This window comes from Rhincodon typus, chromosome 13, assembly GCF_021869965.1.
Source record: "Rhincodon typus isolate 14 chromosome 13, sRhiTyp1.1, whole genome shotgun sequence".
Taxonomy (NCBI): domain Eukaryota; kingdom Metazoa; phylum Chordata; class Chondrichthyes; order Orectolobiformes; family Rhincodontidae; genus Rhincodon; species Rhincodon typus.
The window spans coordinates 15,807,333-15,832,623 of NC_063344.1; the positions used below are offsets into that span (position 1 = coordinate 15,807,333).

The following is a 25,291-nucleotide window of genomic DNA, read 5'->3' on the forward strand; positions in this document are numbered from 1 at the left end:
TCGAGTGTTTTTGAAGCTGCAGGCAAGTGGGGAGTATTCCATCACACTCCTGACTTGTGCCTTGTAATTGGTGGACTGGTGTGGAGGAGTCGGGAGTTGAGTTCCTCGTCACAGTATTCCTGGCCTCTGACCTGGTCTTGTAGACACCCTATTGATTTGGCGAGTCTAGTTGAATCACTGGTCAAGGGTAAACCCCAGAATGTTGCTGGAGGTGGATTCAGTGATAGTAACACAACTGAATGTCAAGGGGTGGTGGTTAGACCATCTCTTGCTGGAGGTGATTATTGTGTGGCATTTGTATGGTGTGAATGCTATTTACTAATTGTCAGCCCAAACATAGATATTGTCCAGAACTTGTTGCATTTGAACATGGACTACTTCAGTATCTGAAAAGTCACAAATGAACAAAGAAAAACAGGACAATGTAGGAACAGGCCCTTCAGCCCACCAAGACTGCACTGACACGTGGCGCCTTTCTGGAACAAAAACCTTTGGCCTGTATGTGGTCTGTATCCCCCTCTTCACTGTCTATTCGTTTATCTGTTAAGATTCCTCTTAAACGTTGCTATTGTACCTGCTTCTACCACCTCCTCTGCAGCACATTCCAGACACTTAACACCCTCGGTTTAAAAAAAACTTGCCTCTCACATCTTTAAACTTTTCCTTGCTGAACATTGTTTAGTCATCAGCATCCCCACTTCTGACCTTATGATGGAGGGAAGTTCATTGATGAAGCAGCTGAAGATGATTGGGCCTAGGATGCTATCCTGAGGAATTCCTGCAGAGATATCTGACTTCCAGGTATGACTCCAGCCAGAGGAGAGTTTGCCCCCTGATTCCTATTGATTCCAGTTTTGCTCGGGCTCCTTCATGCCACATTTGGTCAAATGGGGCTTTGATATCGCGGGCTGTCATTCTCACCTCACCTCGCCTCTGGAATTCAGCACTTCTGTGTTTGAATCAAGGCTGTAATGAGGTCAAGAGCTGATTGGCTCTGGCAAAACCCAAACAGAGTGTCAGTGAGCAAACTGGGTGTCAGTTAATCACTGATGGCTTGTACATATTCTGAATGGAAGCCTTTTCTTTCAATGATGTTTGCTGCATCATGATATGGCGTTCTCAAAGTGAATTGTCTGTAGTACTGTTTGGGCAAAGCCTACTGCCTGTGCTAACCTTGTTATGGGGAAATGAGATTATGCGATGTCTACATTGCTAACAGCAACAGGTTGTAGAGGTGCAGGTTGAGGATCAAGAGAGCCTGCACAAGTCTCAACTGGATACTTTGAAGCAGCCAGTTGCATTAAAAATTCAACGCATTTTCACCTTGATGGTCAGCCACCCTTTCTGATCATAAGTCCTTCCCCAGTAGATGACACCATTTTATTACGGTGTCCCAGAACATTCTCAGCCTGCGGCGGCAATACGTTCACATGGAAGATGTGACATTACAGAAGAAAGATTCTGGCTGTCCTGTACTTCCTCTGCACCCTGAAGAGACCTTCAGCTGCAATTAACTTGAAAGTTTCAGAAAAGACTTACAAGGATGTTGCTGGGATTGGAGTGTTTGAGCTGTAGGGAAAGGCTCAATAGGCTGGTGCTTCTTTCCCTGGTGTGTCAGAGACTGAGGGGTGACCTTGTAGAGGTTTATAAAATCATGAGGGGCATGGATAGGGTGAATAGTCAAGGTCATTTTCCCAGGGTAGGGGAGCCCAAAACTAGAGGGCATAGGTTTGAGATGAGAGGACAAAGATTTAAGAAGGACTGAGGGGCAACTTTTTCAAGCAGAGGTTGGTGTGTGTATAGAACGAGCTGCCAGAGAAGGTGGTGGAGGCGGGTTCGATTACAATATTTAAAAGGCATTTGGATGGGTACGTGAATAGGAATGGCTTAGAGGCCAAATGTTGCTAAATGGGACTGGATCAGTTTAGGATATCTGGTTGACGTGGACGAGTTGGACTGAAGGGTCTGTTTCTGTGCTGTATGACTCTATGACTAACTTATTTGAGTGGAGGCTATTTGGTAGCTGATTGGGCTTGCTGGTACATATGTTCCGTCTTGATTTCATTGCACCGGGGACCAAGAATCTTGCAGTGGCTTGATCAGTTTCCAATGTATGAGGACAATTGGGAACAGAATAGGTTGCTACTTCTGTGAGCTGTTAGCATTAGCATATCATAATCATGACAGTTTAGCATAGTTCTTAATACAGGGGGACATGGAAGCTCCAACAAGGGGCCTATAGAATGCCTGTGTATGTCCTTTGACAAAGTTGGCCTTATTCATTCGTATGCAGGATCAGCCCATGTTGCACAATACAATAGGAGATTTTTGAGGGTGATATGATTATTGTGACCTTGACACTCCCCTTGCTCGCCGCAGCCCTGCCTTTCCACATCCAAGAGAAAAGGTAGCATTAATCATAAGAGTATATTAGCAAATACATGCAGTTGAAGGTGGCAGGAAATTATTTTGGTGCCCTTTAGCAGTCTTTAAGACCTTGGATTGTCTTTGTGAAATGTGGTCTGAATGTGACATTTTTACAATTGTGTGTGATTACTTCTGCTTTACAGAGATGACTAGAAATTGATTTGTAATGACCAATGATATCATCAAGATTGCTTGTAACCATAATTTTTATCCCACGTATTTGGTCACTGCATGTATTTCAAACGCAAAGTTCTGAGAGTACTGTATAGATCTCTTCAACCTGTACTACCTGTTTATTGCAATTTCGCTTTGAAGGGCCTTGTATGACTCAGTCTGTTAATCCAGGTTTAATAGTCCTGTTATGATTACTGTCCCATAAAACCATAAGATACAGGAGCAGAATTAGGCCATTTGGCCCATTGAACTTGCTCCGCCATTCATTCACGGCTGATATATTTCTCAAGTCCATTCTCCTGTTGTCTCCCCGTAATCCTTTATCCCCTTACTAATTAAGAATCTATCTATCTTCAATTTAAATGCACTCGGTGACTTGTCCTCTACAGCCGTCTGCAATAATGAGTTCCACAGATTAACCACCCTCTGGCTGAAGAAATTCCTCCTCATCTCAATTCTAAAGGATGTCCCTTCACTCTGAGGCTGTGCCCTTGGCTCCTGGACTCTCTTTCTAGTGGAACTATCTTCTCAATGTCTATTCTATCATGGCCTTTCGATATTCTGTAAGCTTCAATGAGATCCTCCTCTCATCCTTCGAGACTCCATCGAATACAGACCCAGAGTCATCAGCCACTGTGACAAGCCCTTCATTCCCAGGATCATTCATGTAACCTTCCTCTGCATCATCTCTAAGGCCAGCATAGCCTTCCTTGGATATGGGGCCCAAAACTGCTCAATATTCCAAATGCAGTCTGACCAGAGTCTTATTTACCCTCAATTGTACATCTCTGCTCTTGTATCCAACCCTCTTGAAATGAATGCTAACGTTGCACTTGCCTTCCTAACTGCTAACTGAACCTGCATGTTAACCTTAAGAGAATCCTAAACCAAGTCCCTTTGTTATTCAGCTTTCTGAAGCCTTTCCCTGTTTAGAAAATAGTCTACACCTCTATTCTTCCTACCAAAGTGCATAACCTCTCACTTTCCCGATTTGTATTCCATCTGCTGCTTTTTTGCCCTCCTAGTCTGTCCAAGTCTTCCTTCAGCTTCCCCACTTCTTCAACACTACCTGGCCTTCTACCTATCTTTGTTTCATTTGCAAATGTAGCAACAGTACCCTCCATTCCTTTGTCCGGATCGTTAATGGATGACATGAATAATTGTGGTCCCAACATGGACCCCTGCGGAACTCCACTAGTCACTGGCTGCCATTCTGAAAAAGAACCTTTTATCCTACTCTCTGCCTTTTGCCAGTAAGCCAACCCTCTATCCATGCCAGCACCCTGCCCCTAACACCATGGGCTCTTGTCTTATTTAGCAGCTCCTTGTCAAAGGCCTCTGGAAATCCAAATAGATATGTCTACTGGCTCTCCTTTGTCTAATTTGCTTCTTATCTTCTCAAAGAATTATAACAGATTTGTCAGGCATGATCTCCTCTTGACAAAGCTGTGCCAACTCTGCCCTATTTCACCATGCACTTCCAGATACTCCATAATTTCATCCTTAATAGGGGACTCTGAAATCTTACCAACAATCGAGGTCAGGCTAACTGCTGTATATTTTCCTGTTCTTGTCTTCTGCCTTCCTACCTTCTTAAACCAGCATGTTGCATTTGCCATTTTCCAGTCTACTGAGACCCTCCTTACTCCTGAAAGATTGCCATCAATGCCTCTACAGTCTCCTCAGCTATTTCCTTCAGAACTCTACTGGATAGTCAATCTAGTCTAGGTGATTTATCCACCTTCAGACCTTTCAGCTTCCCCAGCACCACCTTAATGATTGCAATGACACTCATTTCTGCCCCCTGAATCTCTCGAAGCTCTGGTATGCTTCTGGTGTCTTCCACTGTGAAAACCGGTGCAAAGTACCAATTCAGTTCCTCTGCCATTTCTTTGTTCCCTGTTGCTACATCTCCAGCTTCATTTTTCAGTGATCAAATGTCCATCCTTGCCTCTCTCTTATCTGTTAGTCAATTGAAAAAAATCTCTTGCAATCTTCTTTTATGTTACTAGCTAGCATAATCTCAATTTCACCTTCTCCCCTGTTATTGTATTTTTAGTTTTGTCTGCTGATTTTTAAAGGCTTCCCAATTCTCTGGCTTCCCACGAATTTTCACTATATTGTGTGCTTTTTCTTTTGCTGTTATGCTGGCCCTGACTTCCCTTGTCAGCCATGGTTGTCTCATCCTCCCCTTGGTATGTTTCTTCTTCCTTGGGATGAATTTCTGCTGTGCCTCCCGAATTAACCCCAGAAACTCCTGCTGGTGCAGCTCCACCGTCTTCCCTGCTAGGCTCCCCTTCCAATCAACTCTGGCCAGTGACTCCCTCATGTCTTTGCAGTTACCTTTACTCAATTGTAATACCGTTACATCTGATTGCAGCTTCTCCCCCTCAAACTGCAGTGTGAATTCTATCACGTTATGGTCAGTGTTCTCTAGGGGTTCTTTCACCTTAAGCTGTCTAATGAAGACTACCTCATTGCACGTCAACAAATCTGGAATTGCTTGTTCTCTAGTGAGCCATATCACAAGCTGCTGCAAAAAACCATCGTGTAGACATTCCATGAATTCCTTTTCTTGAGGTCTGTTACCAACCTGATTTTCCCAGGCTACCTGCACATTGATGTCTCACATGATTATTATAATAGTGCCTTTCCTACATGCCATTTCCGTCTTCTGATTTATTTTCTTCGTCACATCCTGACTACTGCTAGGAGGCCTATACACATTTCCCATCAGAGTATTCTTTCCTTTATGGTTTCTCAACTCTACCCACACAGATTCTATGCCTTCTGACCCTATATCGCTTCTTGATATTGATATTAATTTAATTTCTTACTAAAAGGCAACCCACCCGTTCCGCCCATTTGCCTGTTCTTTCGATAGGACATGTTTCCTTGGACATTTAATTCTCAGCCCTGATCGCCTTGCAGCCATGTCTCTGTGATACCTACAACATTGTACCTGTCAGTTTCAATCTACGCAACAAGCTCATTTACTTTATTTTGTATTAAATTAGAAGTGGCGCAGGCTTGGTGGGCCGAAGTGCGCGTTCCTGTGCTATATTATATTTCTCTGTATACTGCATGCATTTAAGTACAGTATCCTTGGTCCTGCGTTGACCTTGCTCCTTCTCATAGTTGTCCCTTATCTGCTGTGTCTGAAGTTAGATTGCTGACCCTTTTCATACTCTCTGTCCTATTACTTGTTCTGGAAACTTTAATAACCTCTGCTGAGCACCTCCCCTTAACTTGTTTCCCTTTGCATCCCAGCATGCTGCCACAATAGATTCCCCCACCTTCCCTATCACAGCAGTAGCCCTTGATAAACTGCTTTACCTTTCAATGAACAGACCCCTGAAGACTGACTGTGACCATCCCTGACTAACTTGGAAGGAGAACTCCAACTAATGATTAACCAGACCCTTGACTGAATTCTCTGCAGCTTCCTGACTGATGTATCGCTAATCCCCTCACTGGTTACACTGGGCTTGGAAGACAGACCATGCTTACTCCATTGACTATAATGATATGGGCTCCTGATCCTGACTGCGATGTGGTCAGCTGACTGTATCCAAGGCCGAGATTAGGTCTGCTGTTCACTGACTGGCGACAATCCCGTTTGACTTGATTGAGGACTACTCCCTTAGTCTTTGAGATGTGGCTATTTAGTTGAGGCACATGCAGTGAGTTTTCTGCATAAGCTACTAATACATGTTTTAGGTATGGCATTGATGTATCATTATGCCATACAGCAACATGTCCACCTCCCATGATTTTTGCATCTGTGCTAAAAGGCAAGGCAGAACTAAACTACTGTGAGCCTGCAAGTTCTAGATAAGGCTGAAAATGCAAAATGCAAGGTAAAGATACTGTGAGCGTTCAAGTGAGCATAAAGTGATTAAGGCCAAAGATGGTAAGTGAAGAACCCTGAGGTGCACTCTACTCTGACACATCAGATGGTTTCTTGTCCTTGTGCACAAAGTGGCCAGGCAGCAGAATTGTAATGAACATTGTCTGTTCACTCCAAAGTGCAGCATTAAAGTGGAATACTATATTCTAAATCAGTGTCAGATATGCCCATGATGTGGTGAGGCTAGTTTAAGTCTGATGCCAGTCTCCATGGATGGAGGGTTATAGGTAATTGCAACCCATGAAATGTGCCCTGAGGTGTTGAAGACTGCTGGCCAATATGGAGACCCAGAGAAGCAAGGGATCAAGGCTAGAGCTGCCAGGAGCTACTCATGTTCAGAGTTGTTGCATCTGGTTCTTCTCTGTCACATGGGAAATTAGAAAGCTGCATATAAATTAAGTTTAATCAGTATTGCCACTTACTAGCAAGATTCCCGTTTCACCATTCAAACCTTGGATGGAAAATCAGACTTTTTTTTTCTCTGACAAGAATCTCATTGTTCTAATTGTTTCATATTTTCCCAATTGACTCACCATTGCTCATGTCATTCATGGCTGGGGGCTTCTGCCCATTGTAGAGTCTCTTAGCTCAGAAACTGACCGTTCGTTTGAACTCGTTTGTGCTGACCAGACGTCCCAATCTGACCTAGTACTGTTTGCCAGCATTTATCCCTTATCCCTCTAAAACCCTTCCTATTCACATACCCATCTAGATGCCTTTTAAATGTTCTAATTGTACTTGCCTCCACCAATTCCTCTGGCAGCTCATTCCAGACATGCGCCACCCTCTGCATGAAAGATTTATCCCTCCGGTCCTTCTTAAATCTTTTCCCTCTCACCTTAAACCTGTGCCCTCTAGTTTTGGACTACCCACCCTAGGAAAAAGATCTTGCTCCAGGGAAAAAAGGCCCCAGCTTATTCAGCCTCTCCCTATAACTCAAACCCTCCAGTCCTGGCAACATCCTTGTAAATCTTTTCTGCACCCCCTCAAGTTTAACACCATCCTTTCTATAGAAAGACATTAAGACAATAAAAGTGAGATACTAATGCATTGTGTGCAATTAGTGCAGTGCAGTATGGTACTTGATCACAGGTGAATTTGCAGAACATTCCACCTGCACTAAAATAAAGGAGTACACAAGACTGTACACATCTATACTGTAGCACGTAGTCAGACAAAAACCTTTTGTACAATTTGTGCTTCCTTGTCTCTGATTCAGTTTCCCCCATATTTATCATTAATTTTCACTTTTACTTTCTCTTTTGTCACTTTCTCCCATATTGAATCAGACTGTTTGGATTCTTAACATTCTGTTCAACCCTGAACTGAGCTGAAATCCATCCACTTACTTTCAGCTCCATAACTTAATTCCTTCTTGCTGGCTATTTAGCTCCTCCATTCCTGGAATATTTAGACATGCCTTTGTCACCTCCAGGCTTGTCCCTGCTAGCCTTCTCCTTACTGCTACTTTATGATTCACCCACCATAAATTGCTCAAACTTATTACATTCACCTTCTGTCCCACATTGCTCTGTTCACTCATTATCCCCATCCTAGCTGATTTACGTAGTCTGATGAGTCACAGTGTAATGCATTCAAAGTCCTCTTCTCAATTTATAGAACTCCACACTGTGATATCACTCCACTCTTTTTTTTCCACAGTCTTTGTAGCCTTCTATTATCACCCTAATGACTTGATTCTTTGACCTTGGCATCTCATGCATCCTTTCCTACATCCTCAAAGCAAGGATGTTTAACTGGCAAAGTGTAGAACTTTGGAACTAAATTTTTCTGGTGGTCCATCTTTTAAAAACTATGAAAACTCACTTCTTCACTAAAATTTTCAGTCAACCTTTAGGGATCTTATTGTTTCTAGATTCTTAATGGCTTCTTTCTGAATATTTGTTCAAAAATAATTGAAGTTTTTATAATAATGATAATATGCATATGCAAGTTTGATGCTAACCATATTTGGATTTAAAACTGCAAATTCAGGGACACAGATTTAAGGGTGAATTGAGGAAGAACTTTTCTATTCAACAAGTTCTAATAACCTGGAATTTGCTACTTACAAGGATGTTAGCAGTAGAGACGATTAATGATTTCAAAAGGAAATTAGGTGGGCACTTGTGTGGATATTAAACTTAGTGAATTACGTGGCCAGAGCTGGAAAATTGAACTGACTAGATTGCTTTACAGTAGATCCAATGGGCTGATTGGCTCCTGACTCAGAATCAGAAATTGGACGTCTGGCACGTGATTGCAGGATACTGCAGTTGTACACAAGTTTTGCAATCTTTGTAACACAAGGTTCTGAATGTTGATGTCTTAGATTTCATCACCATTTGGAACCAAGTACAATTAAACAGTGCATTTCTAAACTAGGAGGAGTTTGTTTTTTGAGGAGCTCAATATTTTATCTTCAATCTTTCCTGAATTGATGTATTTGAGAAAATTTAATTATGATTTTTAATTCCATCTAAAGTATTTTGCTCTGTGGACAACAATGACCTGGTGTTAGAGTTAGTTACACTTGGCCACCACCTAGTGGCTACTAATTAAATGACATTAGTTAAGAAGAATTGTAGGGAAACAATTTAGAACCAGAAACAATCCAATTGTATTGGTTGCACTTACTTAAGAAAATGTGAATTATTTCACTTTGCATTTTTCTATATTTATTCCAATAGATGTTGGTTGAAGCAAGATTCAGAGTTATTGTTTTATATTAGATGTAATGGAGTTGGGAATTATTAAATTTCTCAATCAATTTTAAGCATAAAATGAGCTGTCACAATTTTAAATTTTTTTGCACTGTTTACACAGTAATGACGTGAACCCAATTTTCCTTTTGCTTTCCCAGAGTGCATGTAGATCTATAGATTTACCTTGAGATTTACCTTAATCTTAATTCCATTGTAACTACTTAGACTTGTCCCATTCAGGTATTCAAACAAAATTGGATAGGATTATAAATATTATGGGTAGCTTGCTGTTTCCGTGTACAACTCCGTTGCAGGTTGGACCCTTCCCACCACTGTAGAAACGGTCTTCCATTTGGGGCTTAAAGATCCAAAGGTTTCGTAGCACAGCTGGAATTTATAAAGGAGTCTGCAAACTAATTCTGCTTTTATTTGCTTAATTTCATTGAAGAAAGAAAGCAAATACATCACAAAGACATTAACATGCAAAATAAAATGAAATAACAGTTCATTGCTTTGGAATGTGAAAAACATTCATTCATTGAAGTAGCTTCCCACTTAAGGGAAACAAACATATAAGTTTAGCCATTGTTTGGAAGGATAAGTGCAACAACAGTAACAGTTTGCTTTTACTGTAGGGAAACATGCCAACACAGTATTAAAAACCAAAGTTTGACATGCTTCGCAACGCTATTGGGATAGATGCATATATTTCACAATATGTGGTACAAGTACGTATTTTATTACTAAAAAAAACTGTGTTTGAAATTCTGCAGCTGTCTTCTCTATATGTACGATAAGGTGATAGCTCCAAATGTCTCATTAGCTCCACCTTTGCAACGATGTAGAGATCCCACTAAATCAATGAAAAAAGATTCTGTGATGAGCACGCCAACAGCCTTGGAAGAAGAGGCAAAACGTCAGAAGGATGATAAGAATAAGAAGTTGATATCCCGTTTTGCATTGTGTCCGGAAGAGGAAGTGAATAACGCTCCGAGTGCAGATTCCTATAATCCATGTGAGTTCAGCATGATGATTAGATATTGTATTATTTTCTGTAGAGTGATCCATTTTCACATGAGTCTTGAGTTTCGAATGGATGTTTTGTAACATTGGGGCATAAACATGCTTGGATTATTTGATAATGTTTTAAAAAAAAAACTAATTTCAAGCAACTTTGAGCATTAAATACTTTTCACAACGTAAGCAAAAATTGAGGTGTGGAATTTGAAGATACTTTCAGTCATGAGTTGGAAATTATTTGGCAGGGTGAAGCCCAATGAAAAATTTTTACACTCTAGTTTCAAAGATGAGAAGTGGTGATACCTAGAGTTCTGTCTGCGACCTCAGCTTTAGGTTGTGCATATTAACTTGAATAAGGTAATAGATAACTATGTGCAAGTTTGCAGATGATACAGTGTTAGTAGTAGAAGTTCTTAAAGAGAGTAAAGTCAAAGTTATTGCAGCAAACTGTGGAAACCAGATTTCAATGTGAGGGAATAAGACAGCATATAGTTGGATCTTGGAAAGTCAAATCATGCTTGTGAGAGACTAGGCTTTTATGGAGAAGCAAAGTATCTAGGTGTCTGTATGCCTAAGTCACTAAAATCTGGTTAACAGTTTGAAAAGTAAGAATAAGGTTAATAGAATGTTAGTCTTAACTCAAGAAGGTTGGAAATCAATTGTGAAAAAGGAACCTCAACAGAAGTACATATTGAATATTAGACTCTGAACCTTGGGAAACATGTTTTGTTAATTTATTTATGGGATAAAAGCTGGCAAGGCCATGTGGCTGCACCCACAATTCTATCTGACACAGATTTCCTAGATATTGATCTACTGGCAATGTTGGACAGTGAAATAATTCTAAGATAGATGGTGTCCAAGTGGGAGGGAGAGTTGAAGGTCACGGTATTCCCTTGCATCTGTCACCCTTGGTGTTCTATGTGTTGGGGGTCACAAGAGAAGGTATTGCCAAAGGAGTCTTGGCAAGTTGTTGCCGTACATCTTGTAAATGATGCAGCAGAGCTGACACTGCACTGGTTGTGTTGAAGGTGTTGGCTGAGGTGCTGATCAACGGCGCTGCTTTATTCTGAATGATGTCAAGCTTCTTGAGTGTTATTGAAACTGATCTCATACCAGCAAATGAAGAGTTTTGCATCACATTCCTGACCTGTGCATTGCAGACAGTGGAGAGATGGGAGATGAACTCCTGCTGTTGCATTTCCATTTCTGTAACCTGCCTTGTAGCATTAGTTCTTCTTTAAAAATTCACTCATGTGATGTGGCTGTCACTAGCAGGACCAGCATTTATTGCCCGCCCTTAGTTGCTCTTGAGAAGCTGCCACCTTAAACTGCTGCAGTCCATTTAATGTAAGTACACTCAATGCCATTAGAGCGGGAATTCCAGGGTTTTGCCCTAGCAACCCTGAAGGAGTGGTGATCTATTTCAAAACCTTGATAGTGAATGGCTTGGAGGGACCTTGCAGGTAGTGCTGTTCCATGCCCTTGCCCTTCTAGATTGTAGTGGTTATGGGTTTGGAAGGTGCTGTCTGAGGATCTTCGGTGAATTCCTGCAGTGCATCTTGTAGATAGTGCACACTTCTGCTACTGAATGTTGGTGGTGGAAGAACTGAATATTTGTGGATGTGGTGCCAATCAATTCGCCTGTTTTGTCCTGGATGGTGTCAAGCTTCGAGTGTTGTTGGAGCTGCATCCATCCAGACAGATGGGGGATTCCATCACACTCCTGACCTGAGCCTTAGAGATTATGCACAGGTTTTGGGGAGTCAAAGAGTGAGTTATTTACAGTATTCCTTGCCTCTAACCTGCTCTTCTATCCACAGTATTTAGTCCAATTTGGTTTCTGGTCAATATTTATGTGACTATGTAAGTTTCTGGTCAGTCGTAATCCTGAATGTTGATAGTTGCGATTCAATAAAATAAATATCCTTGAACATGAAGGTTGTAGGTTATATTCCCTCTTGGAAATTGTCATTGCCTGCTACTTAAGCTGTAAGTAATAACTGTGTCACATCAGCTCCAACCTTACATGGACTTCTGTAAGGCCTTTGACAAGGCTGTTCATAGCAAACTGGTACAGAAGGTAAAGTCGCATGGGGTCAGAGGTGAGTTTGCAAGATGGATAAAAAACTGGCTCGGTGATAGAAGACAGAGGGTAGCTGTGGAAGGATGCATTTCCGAATGGAGGGCTGTGACTAGTGGCATTCCTCAGGCATCAGTGTTGGGACCTTTGCTATTTGTAATATATATAAATGATTTTGAGGAAAATGTAACTGGTTTGATTAATAAGTGTGTCATTTGCAAAAAGGTTGGTGGAATTGCGGATAGCAATGAGGAACGTCAGAGGGTACAGCAGGATATAGATCGTTTGGTGACTTGGGCAGATGGAGTTTAATCCGTAAAAATGTGAGGTAATGCGTTTTGGAAGGTCTAATCCAGATGGAAAATATACAGTAAATGACAGAGCCCTGAAGAATACTGATAGGCAGAGGGATCTGGATGTACAGGTACACAGGTCACTGAAAGTGGCAATGCACGTGGAGAAGGTAGTCAACAAGGCATGCGGCATTGAGTTTAAAAATTGGCAGGTAATCATAGTTAGGCAGCATTTGGAATATTGTGTTCAATTCTGGTAGCCACACTACCAGAAGGATGTGGTGGCTTTGGAGAGGGTACAGAAAAGATTTACCAGGATGTTGCCTGGTATGGAGGGCATTAGCTGTGAGGAGAGGTTGGAGAGACTTGGGTTGTTCTCACTGGAATGACGGAGATTGAGGGGCGACCTGATAGAGGCCTACAAGATTATGAAGGGCATGGACAGAGTGGACAGTCAGAAGCTTTTTCCCAGGGTGGAAGAGTCAGTTAGTAGGGGACATAGGTTTAAGGTGTGAGGGGCAAAGTTTAAAGGTGATGTACAAGGCAAGTTTTTCACAGAGGGTGGTGGGTGCCTGGAACTTGCTGCCGGGGGAGATAGTGGAAGCAGATACAATAGTGACTTTTAAAGGGCGTCTTGACAAATACATGAATAGGATGGGAATAGAGGGATACGGTCCCTGGAAGGGTAGAGGGGTTTTAGATGTGATGGGCAGCATGTCGGTGCAGGCTTGGAGGGCCGAAGGGCCTGTTCCTGTGCTGTAATTTTCTTTGCTCTAACCTGAATGATGCCCAGTTATTTCTGCTTGCAGGTACAAACTGCTTGATTATCTAAGTAGTTGCGAATTGGACTGAAAGAATATTCTGAATGTTGATTGTATGATGGAGAGGTCATTGGTGAAGCAGCTGAAAATTGTTGGACCTCAGAGTGACACTACCCTGAAGAAATACTGCAGCGAAATCCTTAGGCAATATTGACCCTGAAAGATCACCAGAATGATGCTGAGGCTTAAAGGCTCAAATTGAGCACAGGTTGCATGACTTTGGTTTGTGCTTCCTTGAGTTTATAAGGTTGAGAAGTGATCTAATAATTATTTAACTTGAGTATTGGATTCAGTAGGGTAGATAAAATGCTACCAGAGTCAACAGTTCCAGAATGGTCTTGAAGAAGGAGGCATTATCTTAAAATTAGAGCTAATTCATTTAGGAGTGAAATCCCGAAGTGCTTTTTTCGCAAAGGTACGGGGTTATTTTGAAACCCGCTCCCCAGGTTGGGTTAGGTTGGGGATAGAGTTAGACCATGATCTAATTGATTCATTGCATGGGGTGAAGAGGCTGAATAACCTACTTAATCAGTTTCAATACGGAAGCATAAATTATTATTTAAATTTTATTATTAGATTAGATTCTTACCTAACTTTAAGTTTACTTTAATGATGGCTGATTTGTGATCCTTGAAAACTGCTTGCTTGAGATCTTGGTTTTATAAATTGGAACTTTATTTTCTATTTTAGTCTGCAGCAATAATGAATTCCCTGGTCCTGTTAGATTGACCTTTAGATGTGGCTGTTTGTATGTGCTTGGGACCAGCTAGGTGGTTGTTGAAAATTTGTTTTATTTATCTCATTCATAGGTTATCGAGCCTCGGAGTCTTCTACTGAACATGCAGAAGAATACAGAAAATCTGAACATATCAACCACAAAAATAAGCAGGAGATTGCCATGGGATTGAAGGAAAATACAAATACTGACAGAGAGACTGGGAATTCACCTCTACGCATTGGAATGAGCATGGAAGAGGAGAATGAAAAAATAGTGGAACAAATCATGAAAACATACTGTAAACAGCAAGAGAAGCTGAACACAACTATTCAGCAGAAGAAACATCTACAAATGGTAATGAAGCAATACTAGCTATTATTACCAACTGGTTAGGGACTGTTAACATTTCAGAAGAAATCTGAGTACCTTATTTTAACCAACAGGGCTACACCACAAGATTTAATTATTTTTTGTTTAGTTGTTAAAAAATGTATCCAGAAAATTAAACAAAAACACTGTTGATAAGGTTTATAACTATATAAGTTGTGCTGTTAGGTTTATTTCTTACTTCTTCTAATAATTCTCGTTTTATCAGACTCACGAATCTTAAATTTATTTACTTCGGTGGGGAACAGCAACAGGTATGCTTATAATCGGCTGGAGAATTTTCCTCCGCTTCGTCTATTCTTGGCCGTAAAACTGGTTAGACAATGAAATCAGGTTTACAATTTTCCAGTATAAAAGGTGACACCTCTAAGCTAAACAAAAACAGAAATTGCTGGAAAAACTCAGCAGATCTGGTAGCATCTGTGCAGAGAGATCAGAGTTACGGTTTGGGTCCAGTGACCCTTCGTCAGAACTGAACTAAATGTTGAATCAGAAGTTGGAAGTGGCTACTATGCTGCTAAAGTTTGTTTTGATTTTTTAAACTATATTTTCTGAAGGTTGATGTTTTTGAAAGAAAAGATCAGACTAACGAGACATTCAACCCTATAATAGACAATTACGAACCCCTGCATTTCAGGTGGTTAGATTGAGTTTATTTTGCAAATGGAAGTATTTCTAAGAAAACCTTAAGGAATTGATGCTAATCTTTAAAAATGACAATATGGCCTTAGCTGTCTGAGATGATTGACACTCCAGGGGTCTAAATGCTTACTCTGCATTACACAACTGAACAAAGCGTGAAATTCAAGTACGATGAACCATTTTAAATAATTAATTTATAGTATAACTAGACTAGTTACATTGATACATATTCTTTGAATTAAATGGCTTTCTGCTACCATTTTTTTTTGCCAGGAGCTCTTTTATGGTTAAGAATTATGAATTGAGACTTGGAGCAAAATTTGTAGTCATTTTTGCTTATAACCTCTAATTACAAATGGTCACATGAAATGGCTTTTGATGTATGTATAGTACTTTGATGCAAAAACCCAGAATAGAGGCATATTTTCAATCCCCTGGAGATCACGGTTATTTTGAATCATGACTACTTGTATCACGATGGAAGATGATCAGAAATGGCATAAAATTTCAGTGTGTTAATTTGTAATAAGCATTCGATTAGTAAGATGTCCATGCAGTTAAGCAGATTTGCCCTAATGTATTAAAACTAATTTCCTTAAGGTTGATTCCCTGATCTATGCATGTTGCTGTGTATTTGAATATCGATAATTTCACATTAATTTGACATTGACATGCATAAATGGATGAGAATCACTCGAATCTAAAGCTTTTTGACATACCAACATACCCATTTTCTTATTAGGAACAGAAGTAACTTTTTACCTACTTTATAAAATTATGTATTTAATCACAGGCACAATAATATTTTCTGATTTACTATCTAGAATTTGTGGTCAGGATTATCTGTTTCTTTGCACAGTAATGCACAAATTTTCGTGCACGCAGTTTAAAGAGTGGGAATTTAGAAAACCTAGATCACGTAACAAAACCGATCAGATATGTAATTGAAATCTTTGCTTATTTTCTGTTCAGGAGGTGGAATTATTACAAGTCACAAAGCGGATGAAACTCAAAGAATTGACTGAAGAGAAGCTTGGGCTGGAGCAAGAGCTGGATTCTCTGCAGTCTGAGCATGCTCAGAGAATGAATGCAGTCTGTGATGAACAGGCAGAATTAGAGTGCCGACTGGATCAGCTGAAGCAGGGTTGTTTTTGTGACCATACAACGGAACGGAGCCAAGAGGCTGAGTACACAGCGCAGGTATGTGCTTGCCGAATGTGTTGCTTACAATAGGAATAAAAAAGACGAGACTTATAACTTCATAGCTGAGCTTAAAGAAATGAAAAAGAAAATGCCATATTTGCATCAAATATTTTACAACATAGTAATTTGTAGAGTACAGATTGATTTATAACAACTCTTTTTAATGGATGGAAATCATGATCGGTGTGTATCTGAATTTCTGGTTGAGGCAAAACAATATCATCAGATGGTGGAATTTGAATTCAATAAAAGCAGTGTGGAATTAAGAGTCTAAATATGATCATGAATCTATTGTTGATTGTCAGAAAAACCCAGCTGGTTCATTAATATCCTTTAGGGAAAAGAATTACCATCCTTACCTGGTCTGGCCTACATGTGACTTTAGACCCGTGGTGATATGGTTAACTGTTAACTGCCCTCTGGGCAATTAGGGATGGGCAATAAATGCTGGCCTATCTAGCAAAGCCCTCATCTTGTAAATGAATAGAAAAAACTTTTAGAACAATAACTTAACTTTGAGGATTGAATCTTTATGAATACAATCCAAATGAGATGACCTGGATTTGATAAACAGATGAACAACCCCAAGATTATTACAATTAAAGGCAAAATCCATGTTTACTTGAAGGATTAGAAATAGAGGTGTAAAAACCATAAACAAAGCGTGGTCCTGTCTTATCTTATCAGAGTATGAGTGAACTGGCGAGTTTGCAGTTTCTCCCATTAAAGTTACAGATTATACATGTGGGTACCAGAATTGAAAGGATGATTTGAAGGTAAAGTTACGTTGGTTAGATGTCTATATGGGACATCCCAGATATGGAAGTTTGCCATGAGAGACAGATTGGAAGCAGTTTTATTGTTTTGGGTTTATTGGCAAGATTTTAGGCAGAAACCGGTAGTCAGCTTAGGAGCAGCTTTGGGACAGAAGTTGGACTGGGTCAGGAGCTGTTACTTAAAACAAAAGCTGTAGACCAGTGGCAGAGGGTTATCAGAAAGCTAAGGTGTTTTCTGATTCGGAATCACTAAGCAAAAATGAAGTGAATCACATGCTTGAACTGTGGTATACATAGTTAAGTGTTTGGTTTGTCTGGTCAGATGTTAATGTAAAGGCCCTAGGAAATCTTGTACCTCCGAACAGTGGGAACGTTGAAGAGAATCGTAATGAATTCTTGAGAGTTGTGGCATACTTTGGTATAGTCCCAGGAGATATATAGAATGGTGTAACTGTACAGGGGATCTCTGCAAATAGTGGCAGTGTCTGTTAAGATTTTTAGTCTTAACAAACAAGCATTTATGAAATAATATTGTTAGTATTACTTGCTTTGTTTAACTCCTGTGCAGTAATTGTTTTTCTTTAAAATGTGAAATCTTGTAGAGCAATTACTTCAGTTAATGAGTGAGAGTTTGAATTCGTTATTAAAAGTTATTGGCCTCCAGTAACAAGTTAGTATTTGGTGGTGTTGCTGATTCCCAAACTGCGACAATCTGTGCGTGTTCCAAATGTGATGTTCATGTAGTCTGACAAAAGTTATTTTTCTTCTTCTAAGCTGTTACTGAAATATTCTTTAAATATTAGTCAAATTAACTTGCTGCTGAAATAGATCTTTATGGATTGGAATCCAGCTTTAACTTCAGTCTGGTTTTATCCCCTTGTTTCCACTATATTGTACAGTTATCAGAGTTGAGGCAGAGACTGGATCGAGCAGAAGCAGATCGCCGAGAACTTCAAGAAGAACTAAGATGTGAACGTGAAGCACGAGAAAAACTGGAAGCCATGGTTAAAGAACTGAAGCTTCAGATCTTAGAAAGCTCTGGAAATAAAGTTGGCACTGAGGTGAACTCTGTAGCAGAGTGATAATAGAAGCTCGACTGATGACCAGCTATTTGAAGTGAAGTAATTTTTAGAATTGGTCAAAAAAGGAAGACTGTTGAGTTCAGTCCTTGAACCTACAGCTGCAAGAGATCTTTGCAACTGAGTAGCAGCTGCATTGGAGATACTGGAGTTTATTTGAACTGATTCAGTTTAGAGCAAAAATAGAAACCCTGGTTTAAACTCATTCAGTTTTGTGTATATAATGCTCACAGTCAATACAAAGCAAAATGCCATAGCATGGGAAAAATGTTGTTTCATTAGCTTCGGAAAAGTTATATGCATGCTGAGCAAGTCAAACGCATAATCAGTTTTCTGTCCTCTTTCTCAATGACTTTGTATATGGCTTTTGTTAAAAGCATCAGCAACATCAGTACTGGTCCTTTTGTTTATTGTAGAATCCTGTTTACTTTATAAATTGCATAGATATGCTGGCAGCTTGTTTTGTAATTTGTTACTATTTGAAGATTCAAACAAAAACCTCAAATGTATAGTTTGGATTTGCATGTGTTCTTATTGGTGCTCGTACTCCTCATCTCCTCTGAGCAACTTGTCCTAACATACAGGACAGACCAGAGCTTGGGATTTTGAAAAGTCCAGGAGGATGCGATTTATTAATGTCACAGCTGAAAAATACCTAGGCAAATGTTTTCCACTTTTTTTCAAAAATTGGGCTAGGTGATATCTAAATTACCACTTCATATCAAGTCCTGTAAATGTTCAGTTTTAACAGGGCACGGTCACAGTTTCATGTAATTTTCTCAGTGTTGACTAAATGTATAATAGCATTTATTAAATTCTTCAAATTCTTTCGCTATTTACCTATCTTTAAGACACTGACTCCATGCTGGCATGATTCCTTTTGGGACTTTGCTACCTGAAAGTTGTGAACATTGCTAATGAGTTGGAGCCAGGCTTTTAAAGCCTGATTTGTACCATCACGTAATGTCCACATACATGCTTGTCCAATTGGAGCCACTTGAAAGTGATCAATGGAATTAGGAATGGTTTCCAGTTTGTCTTCCTCCAAATTTTGGGGAGTTAGAGCTATTTTTAGAACCCACTGCTGCCATCTCAGTTGAGATTAACCAATGCAGAATTGACCTGGCATTGAATCTGGGACATCCCTGTTCTGTGCAGCAAATGGGAATGTGTTGTCTGTTAAAAACCATTTTAATTCATTTTACGTAGTTCTATGACAAAATATAAGATGGTTCTGAAACAAGCATACAAAATAAATGAGAACTAAGTATATTAATGGGAACTAAAATACGCAACTGTATGGATTTAAATATGGATGGAGAATCTACTAGCTCACTGGCTTTTCATTGCAGGTGCAACTTGCGTTTTTGTATATATTTAACACTCGTAGAAAAAAAAGACCATTTTAGTCTGAATTTGTGTAAGGAGATCTTCTAATTGCCATGTGTGAGGTTACACATCTACCTCTTTTACTGACCTTTCAGCTGCTACAGTGACATAAATATAAGCTGGTACTATTCAGGTCCAGTGTTTGTGTGACATTACGATAGGTGTATTGCATCATGCAATACCAATCCCGTTGGCAAGATGATGAACTAAATTATTATTTCAGTTCCTGTTCAGAATTTATCATTTTCTTAGAAGTTTTACATTAGCAACTTAATTAACAATGTCTCTCTGGTCTTCCATAATAATTAGGATGTCCATCAGTTTGGTAGTTAATTGTCACACTAGTCTGCCAAAGGGCTGGTATTAGTGGACCTGATGCCTTGTTCCAGTGTTTCATATTTTGTTTATTCCAAGTTTCTCTACTTACTTTTGTTGTGCAGAAATGTATGATGCAAAATTGAAAATTAACATTTCCTCCCAGATGTTTATATAACTGTACCTCACATTTTCTTCACCATTGCAAACTTAGCCTTTTGTGCATTGAGATCCCTTTTTGTGCAAGTTGACCTAACAGCGGCATTTAAAGTTAGGGCTATTAGTTAAAGGCACTAGTAGCTATTAAATTTGTGATTGTGGTTTTTTTTTTAAAATAACTTCTTTGTGGATAAAGATATAGTCAAATATGGAAAGTGACTTGGTCTTTAAAAACAGATGAGGATGATGAGATTAATAAAATAGTACAATAAGCGTCAAATGTTAGACATGAGCAAATTTGATTGAATTCATTAATCAACTTAGCTAATAGTCTTAAAGATTAATCTTGAAGTTAAATTGCATGCCACAACTTCAGGATTCTTTGTGTATGCAGTAACATAGAAAAAGTTGACGGGACTAAAATTTTACCAATACTAATTGCCAAAATGCTTCCATTTTATATGATTTATGTTAGGAAAGTTGTATTCAAGAAGAATCATAGCTAATGTATGATAGATGATGTGAATTTTGATTTATTTAATCTCATTTCATTGGCTTTGTGAAACAATAACTTGTGTTACAGTGAAAGTCTGCAGCATTGAAATTAAAACAAGGGGAGTAATGGTAGACCACGTATGTGTATAGTTTGTTTCTTGCGCTCTATTGAACGAAGCAATGCAACTTGCACAATGTAGGGGTGCTATAATTGGCATTAGTCTTTTTTGGGATAGGCCAGCATACAATAGTCATGATTCTGACTCCTGATTTCTGTAAATTGGAAAGTTGGGTCATGCTGGGTGAGAGGGGACAGGATTAAACTTCTTTGATACCTTCATGATTGAATAACTTATTGTGATTCATTGTACAAGTGTCAGAAGTTAAGTGAGGTATTGATAATTTATAGAACAGTCAATGAATTCATGAGACCTGAGAAATTTAACTTACCTATCAATATAATTTCCTACCTCCTATGGTGTTTTCTTATATAAACAGCTTTAGTTCTAGCCACTTGTCATTGTTAATTCACCCCACTGCAAAATCAGAAAGCTGAGCTAAATCAAGAACTGCTTTCCTTTTGAGAAATTGAGAATCTCCATGGAATTTTAAACTTTCTCCATAAACAATAGGTTTTTTGTTAACAGATCTTTAACTAGTGTGATAAAATGAATTTCCTGTCATTAATTTCTGGATTCCTGTTTCAAAATAACCACGCTAGAAAAATTCTGTTCTTGATGATATGAATGTATGTGTAATTGAATACTAATTGGCTACTCAATTTCTCAGTTGTTCTTTCAATCTGCTAGCATAGGAGACTTATGTGTCAGATGTATTAAAATTGTAAACACATTTATAAAGAATGAATTTAATATTTGGCTGCACCTAAAACACAGTGCAAATGTGGTTTATTAGAACATGAGTTCTGCTGAAAATTGTGTGCCTGTATATATTAAATTTCAGATAAATGGCTTGTTACTTCACAATTTAATGAAAGTATGATCATATTTTTATATTATTCAAACTTACTTGTTTAAAGAAAAGTTTAATTTTCATATCTCTTTAGTTTTCAGGTGCTGAGTGTGATATTTGGTTAAGCAACCCTAAATATGTAAATTTACACTTTTGGTGCAGGGAATTATATTAGTTGTTCCTCAAATTTAGGACAAATCAAACAATTTGATGAGACAGGAATAACGTACTGCTGTATTTCCTTCACATTTCTTGGTTTTCACCTCAATATAAAAAAGAATAAATCTTCTTAAAATAATTAAAGAGAATACATCATAAAGATTACTTATGAAAGGTTAAAGCAAAGTGCATTATTTCTCTGTCCAGCTTGCATTCTCACAAAGATTCTCAGTGGTTTTGATTCTTAATGATCTATAAGTAGCCTATAATTTCAGAAGTACTACAAAAAGAGATACATTTGCGACCAAGCATTAAATTAGGTGTAGGATGTTGAAATTAGGAGATAATTTCTGCACTTATTTTCATCTCTCTGATGTGGGAGGAATCCCATTGATTGTTGCATTACAATTTTCTCCCCGGCTGTGATTAATATTCTTCAGAAATATGTATTTGAGGATTGTTGGCATTTAGTGGTAGTTGCCCTGTTTTCGTATTGTATTTGGCTCTGCTTTGCTTTGCCAATATTATTTAATGGAAAGCCAAACCTTCATTGGTCATTTGGATTTAGTCTGAACAAGCAAAAAGCAAAATTAACATTAACAGGTAGTGCTAATGGAAAGCTTTGCATGTAATAGAAGCTGTGAATTTAACAGCAAAAAGAATATTGCAAAAAAGAATGCAACTCTGAGTGTATTACTCAATAAAGCATCACGCAAGTCACTCTTGAGTTTTGTCTTGCACAAGGAGAGGTAAAGAGAATGTTAATGCATGAAAGTGCCACATTTTTGTCAATTGCGTTAATGTGTAATTTTAGTGCAATTTTAAATCATTTTAAATTTGCTTTTCAATGGTTAGAGTAAATTTGGTGTCTGGATTTATCTGAACCTGACTGATGACCCAATCCCAATAACTACCTGGCTACAACTCCACATTGAAGTACAAGGTATAGTGCTGTATGAAATCTTGTAACAAGTGAGCTTTCGTTGAGGAGTTTTGACACTGAACATAATAATAGAGTGGTCTAAAATTTGTTTGCTTCTTGCCTTTAAGCATTTTTTAATTTTTTGGATTGGTAGGGGAGGGATGTGGGAGGGACCTGTTTGTGTCAGAGATGTTGTTTGGGGTCAGGTAGTGCATCTGCAGTGTTTGGCCAGTGACATCCCAACCATTATGTATGTTACCAAGGATTTCTGGATTTAACCCACACAGCTAGGAACAGTTGACACACACATTGTGAACAAAGGTGAACCCACACATGATACAGTATTAACACAATGTGATAATGCTTCTATTTACACACTTCTTAACTGAGAGAGATGTCTCCACTCACCAGTTAAACCTGTTGAAGGCTTCAATGACATTCCTGCAACAAAAAGTGTCAACGGTTTAGAAAAGTACAGTACTGTGACATAAAAAGCAATTCTGTGTTTAGATTCCAATGATTGTATTTTATAATCCACTTTTGAAATTTACACAATTTCTACAAATACTATAATAGATGATGTGTACAGTATAATTATTACATGCAATATGTCACAATGTTGCATATATCTAAACTTGTATATAATGGGAATGGTTATATCAATACAGGCAAAGTCAGAAACAGTTTTGAACTGGGTAAATCTTTGCTTTTATCAGGTACTTCCTTATATCAGATTGTACAGAAGTAGATTTTAACTAAATGTACCTGGGAAGCTGAGAAAAAGGTATTGGTACTCAAAGGATGAGATAACAAAGTTTGATGGTTTGTTTAATTCATGTTTGATCATTCTTTGCTATTACCAAGTCGCAATGAAAAGTGTGTTACCAACACCTTAACCCAAAGAGACTTCCTGTCGAAGAAGTAATCTTGTGATTGCCTGCGATGCATTATTACATGGACATTTTTCCAGTATTTACCTCATGAAAGCAATGCAGATTTTCTATTGTCTTGCCAACATAATTGCAAGGTGGTAAACATAAAATATTTACAGATGTACAGTACCTGGTTATTGTAATGTAAAATGTCTGTTGTATTTATTTTCCAGAATCTTGTATAAGCAGCATACTGAACCAAAATGGTGATGATTGAAGCTGTGCATGTAACCGATAGTTTACATTTTTGTACATTGTTCACCTTTGTAAGAGTCCATATTTAAACCATGATCAAAAAGAGTCTTAAAAAACCAAAACAATTTCAGACGAAACTGCATGAACAGTCGGTCTGAAGCACAATGATTAAAAGTTTCTGAATAACTATAGTAGTTAATTTCTGTGTCTGTACTAAAGCTGGTGGAATTTGGGAAGAATATTAATGACACTATGTAAGGATGAACTCAACATAGCGTAATGGGATTTCAGCCACATTTTTAAGCAGATAACCACAATAGAAGCAAGTCTCTGGTATATTTTGGCTTTCAAATTATTTATGTAGTTTGCTTTCTATGTAGACTATGTAGTGTTCTGCATATCACAAAACTTTTTACAGTTACCAACAGAATGTGTTAATTTATTTTTAACAAAAGTAATTTAGTGTTAACTCTCAATCCATATCACAATTACATTTTCAATGTGTGCTACATGTTTCGGCTCATTGTTGGGTTAATCTTATTGGGCAATTGAATCTTTAGCTTTTTCTAGTCACCAGGAAAGGGCAGCACTTTTTGGATCAATGTTATTGTAAATCTTGCTCCAGATAACTCAACTCAAGTGGACAAGTTCATTACATTGGTGTGAATATTCCTTCTGCTTTCTAAACAGCAAAGGCATTTGAGTGAGTGTTAAATTTTATGATACTCCTGCTATTATTGACCAAACTTACATTTATATAGCAGCTTCCCTGTAATGTGTCCCAAGATATTCCACAGGACCCTTCTCAAAGTTTGACACCAAGTCATAGATGTTTTCTAATCATCCTGTTCAGAGATGTTGTATACTTTGGAGCAGCTGAGACTTGAACCTGGGCCTCCTGGCCTGGAGGTGGGGATACTACCACTGCATCAAACGGGCCCATTGACACTATATCTCAAGGATGAGAGGTACATAGAATCAGAGATGGAACTCAGATTCTTGGCCCAAGACAGCAGCTTGTGCTATCAACTAACAGCAATGAAAACTGGGGACACATACAAAGCTATATTTAGAGGAGAGTAGAAATTTTGGTTCTAGATCTCGAGGAGGAAAAGGCTAAAATTCCATCTCAATTTATCCACTTGGTCTCCTTAATGTGCAAATATTTCTTACTGTAGCTCAGTTTTGAATGCACTTATTGGCTAGGCTTTTACAGACCTTGAGGGTAGATGATTTCAAAGATTTTCGAACCTCTAGTTGATTAAATTTCTATATTGTTAATATACAACTCCTTATCCTGTGGTATGACCCCTTAGTCTCATCTCCCAGGACTGCGTATTTGTTCCCAGAGCCCTATAATGCCATTAATAACGCACACCTGTTTGGAATCCACAGTTTCCAGTGAGAGAATCCAGAATGAAATTTTGGTGGAGGCTGGTAAAAGTCATTTCTGTCACTGAGTGGATTTCTGAGTCAGAAGAGTCATGTGAAGGCCATCCTGCACCCTTGAGATAG

At 38.7% G+C, this 25,291-nt stretch overlaps 1 protein-coding gene across 2 annotated transcripts in view; it reads left to right on the plus strand.

Moving 5' to 3' along the window:
* Positions 1 to 23,963, plus strand: part of skila (SKI-like proto-oncogene a) — a 69,723-nt gene extending 45,760 nt beyond the window's left edge. Inside the window, exons 4-7 of one of the 2 annotated variants that reach the window (XM_020527640.2) lie at positions 9,990 to 10,231; positions 14,243 to 14,505; positions 16,153 to 16,380; positions 18,059 to 23,963. In XM_020527640.2, coding sequence (XP_020383229.2) covers positions 9,990 to 10,231; positions 14,243 to 14,505; positions 16,153 to 16,380; positions 18,059 to 18,241 — 916 coding nt within the window. In that variant the 3' untranslated portion in view covers positions 18,242 to 23,963. The remainder of the gene's footprint in view (positions 1 to 9,989; positions 10,232 to 14,242; positions 14,506 to 16,152; positions 16,381 to 18,058) is intronic. The other variant, XM_048604282.1, reaches the window with a different exon arrangement.
* Positions 23,964 to 25,291: the final 1,328 nt, after the last annotated feature.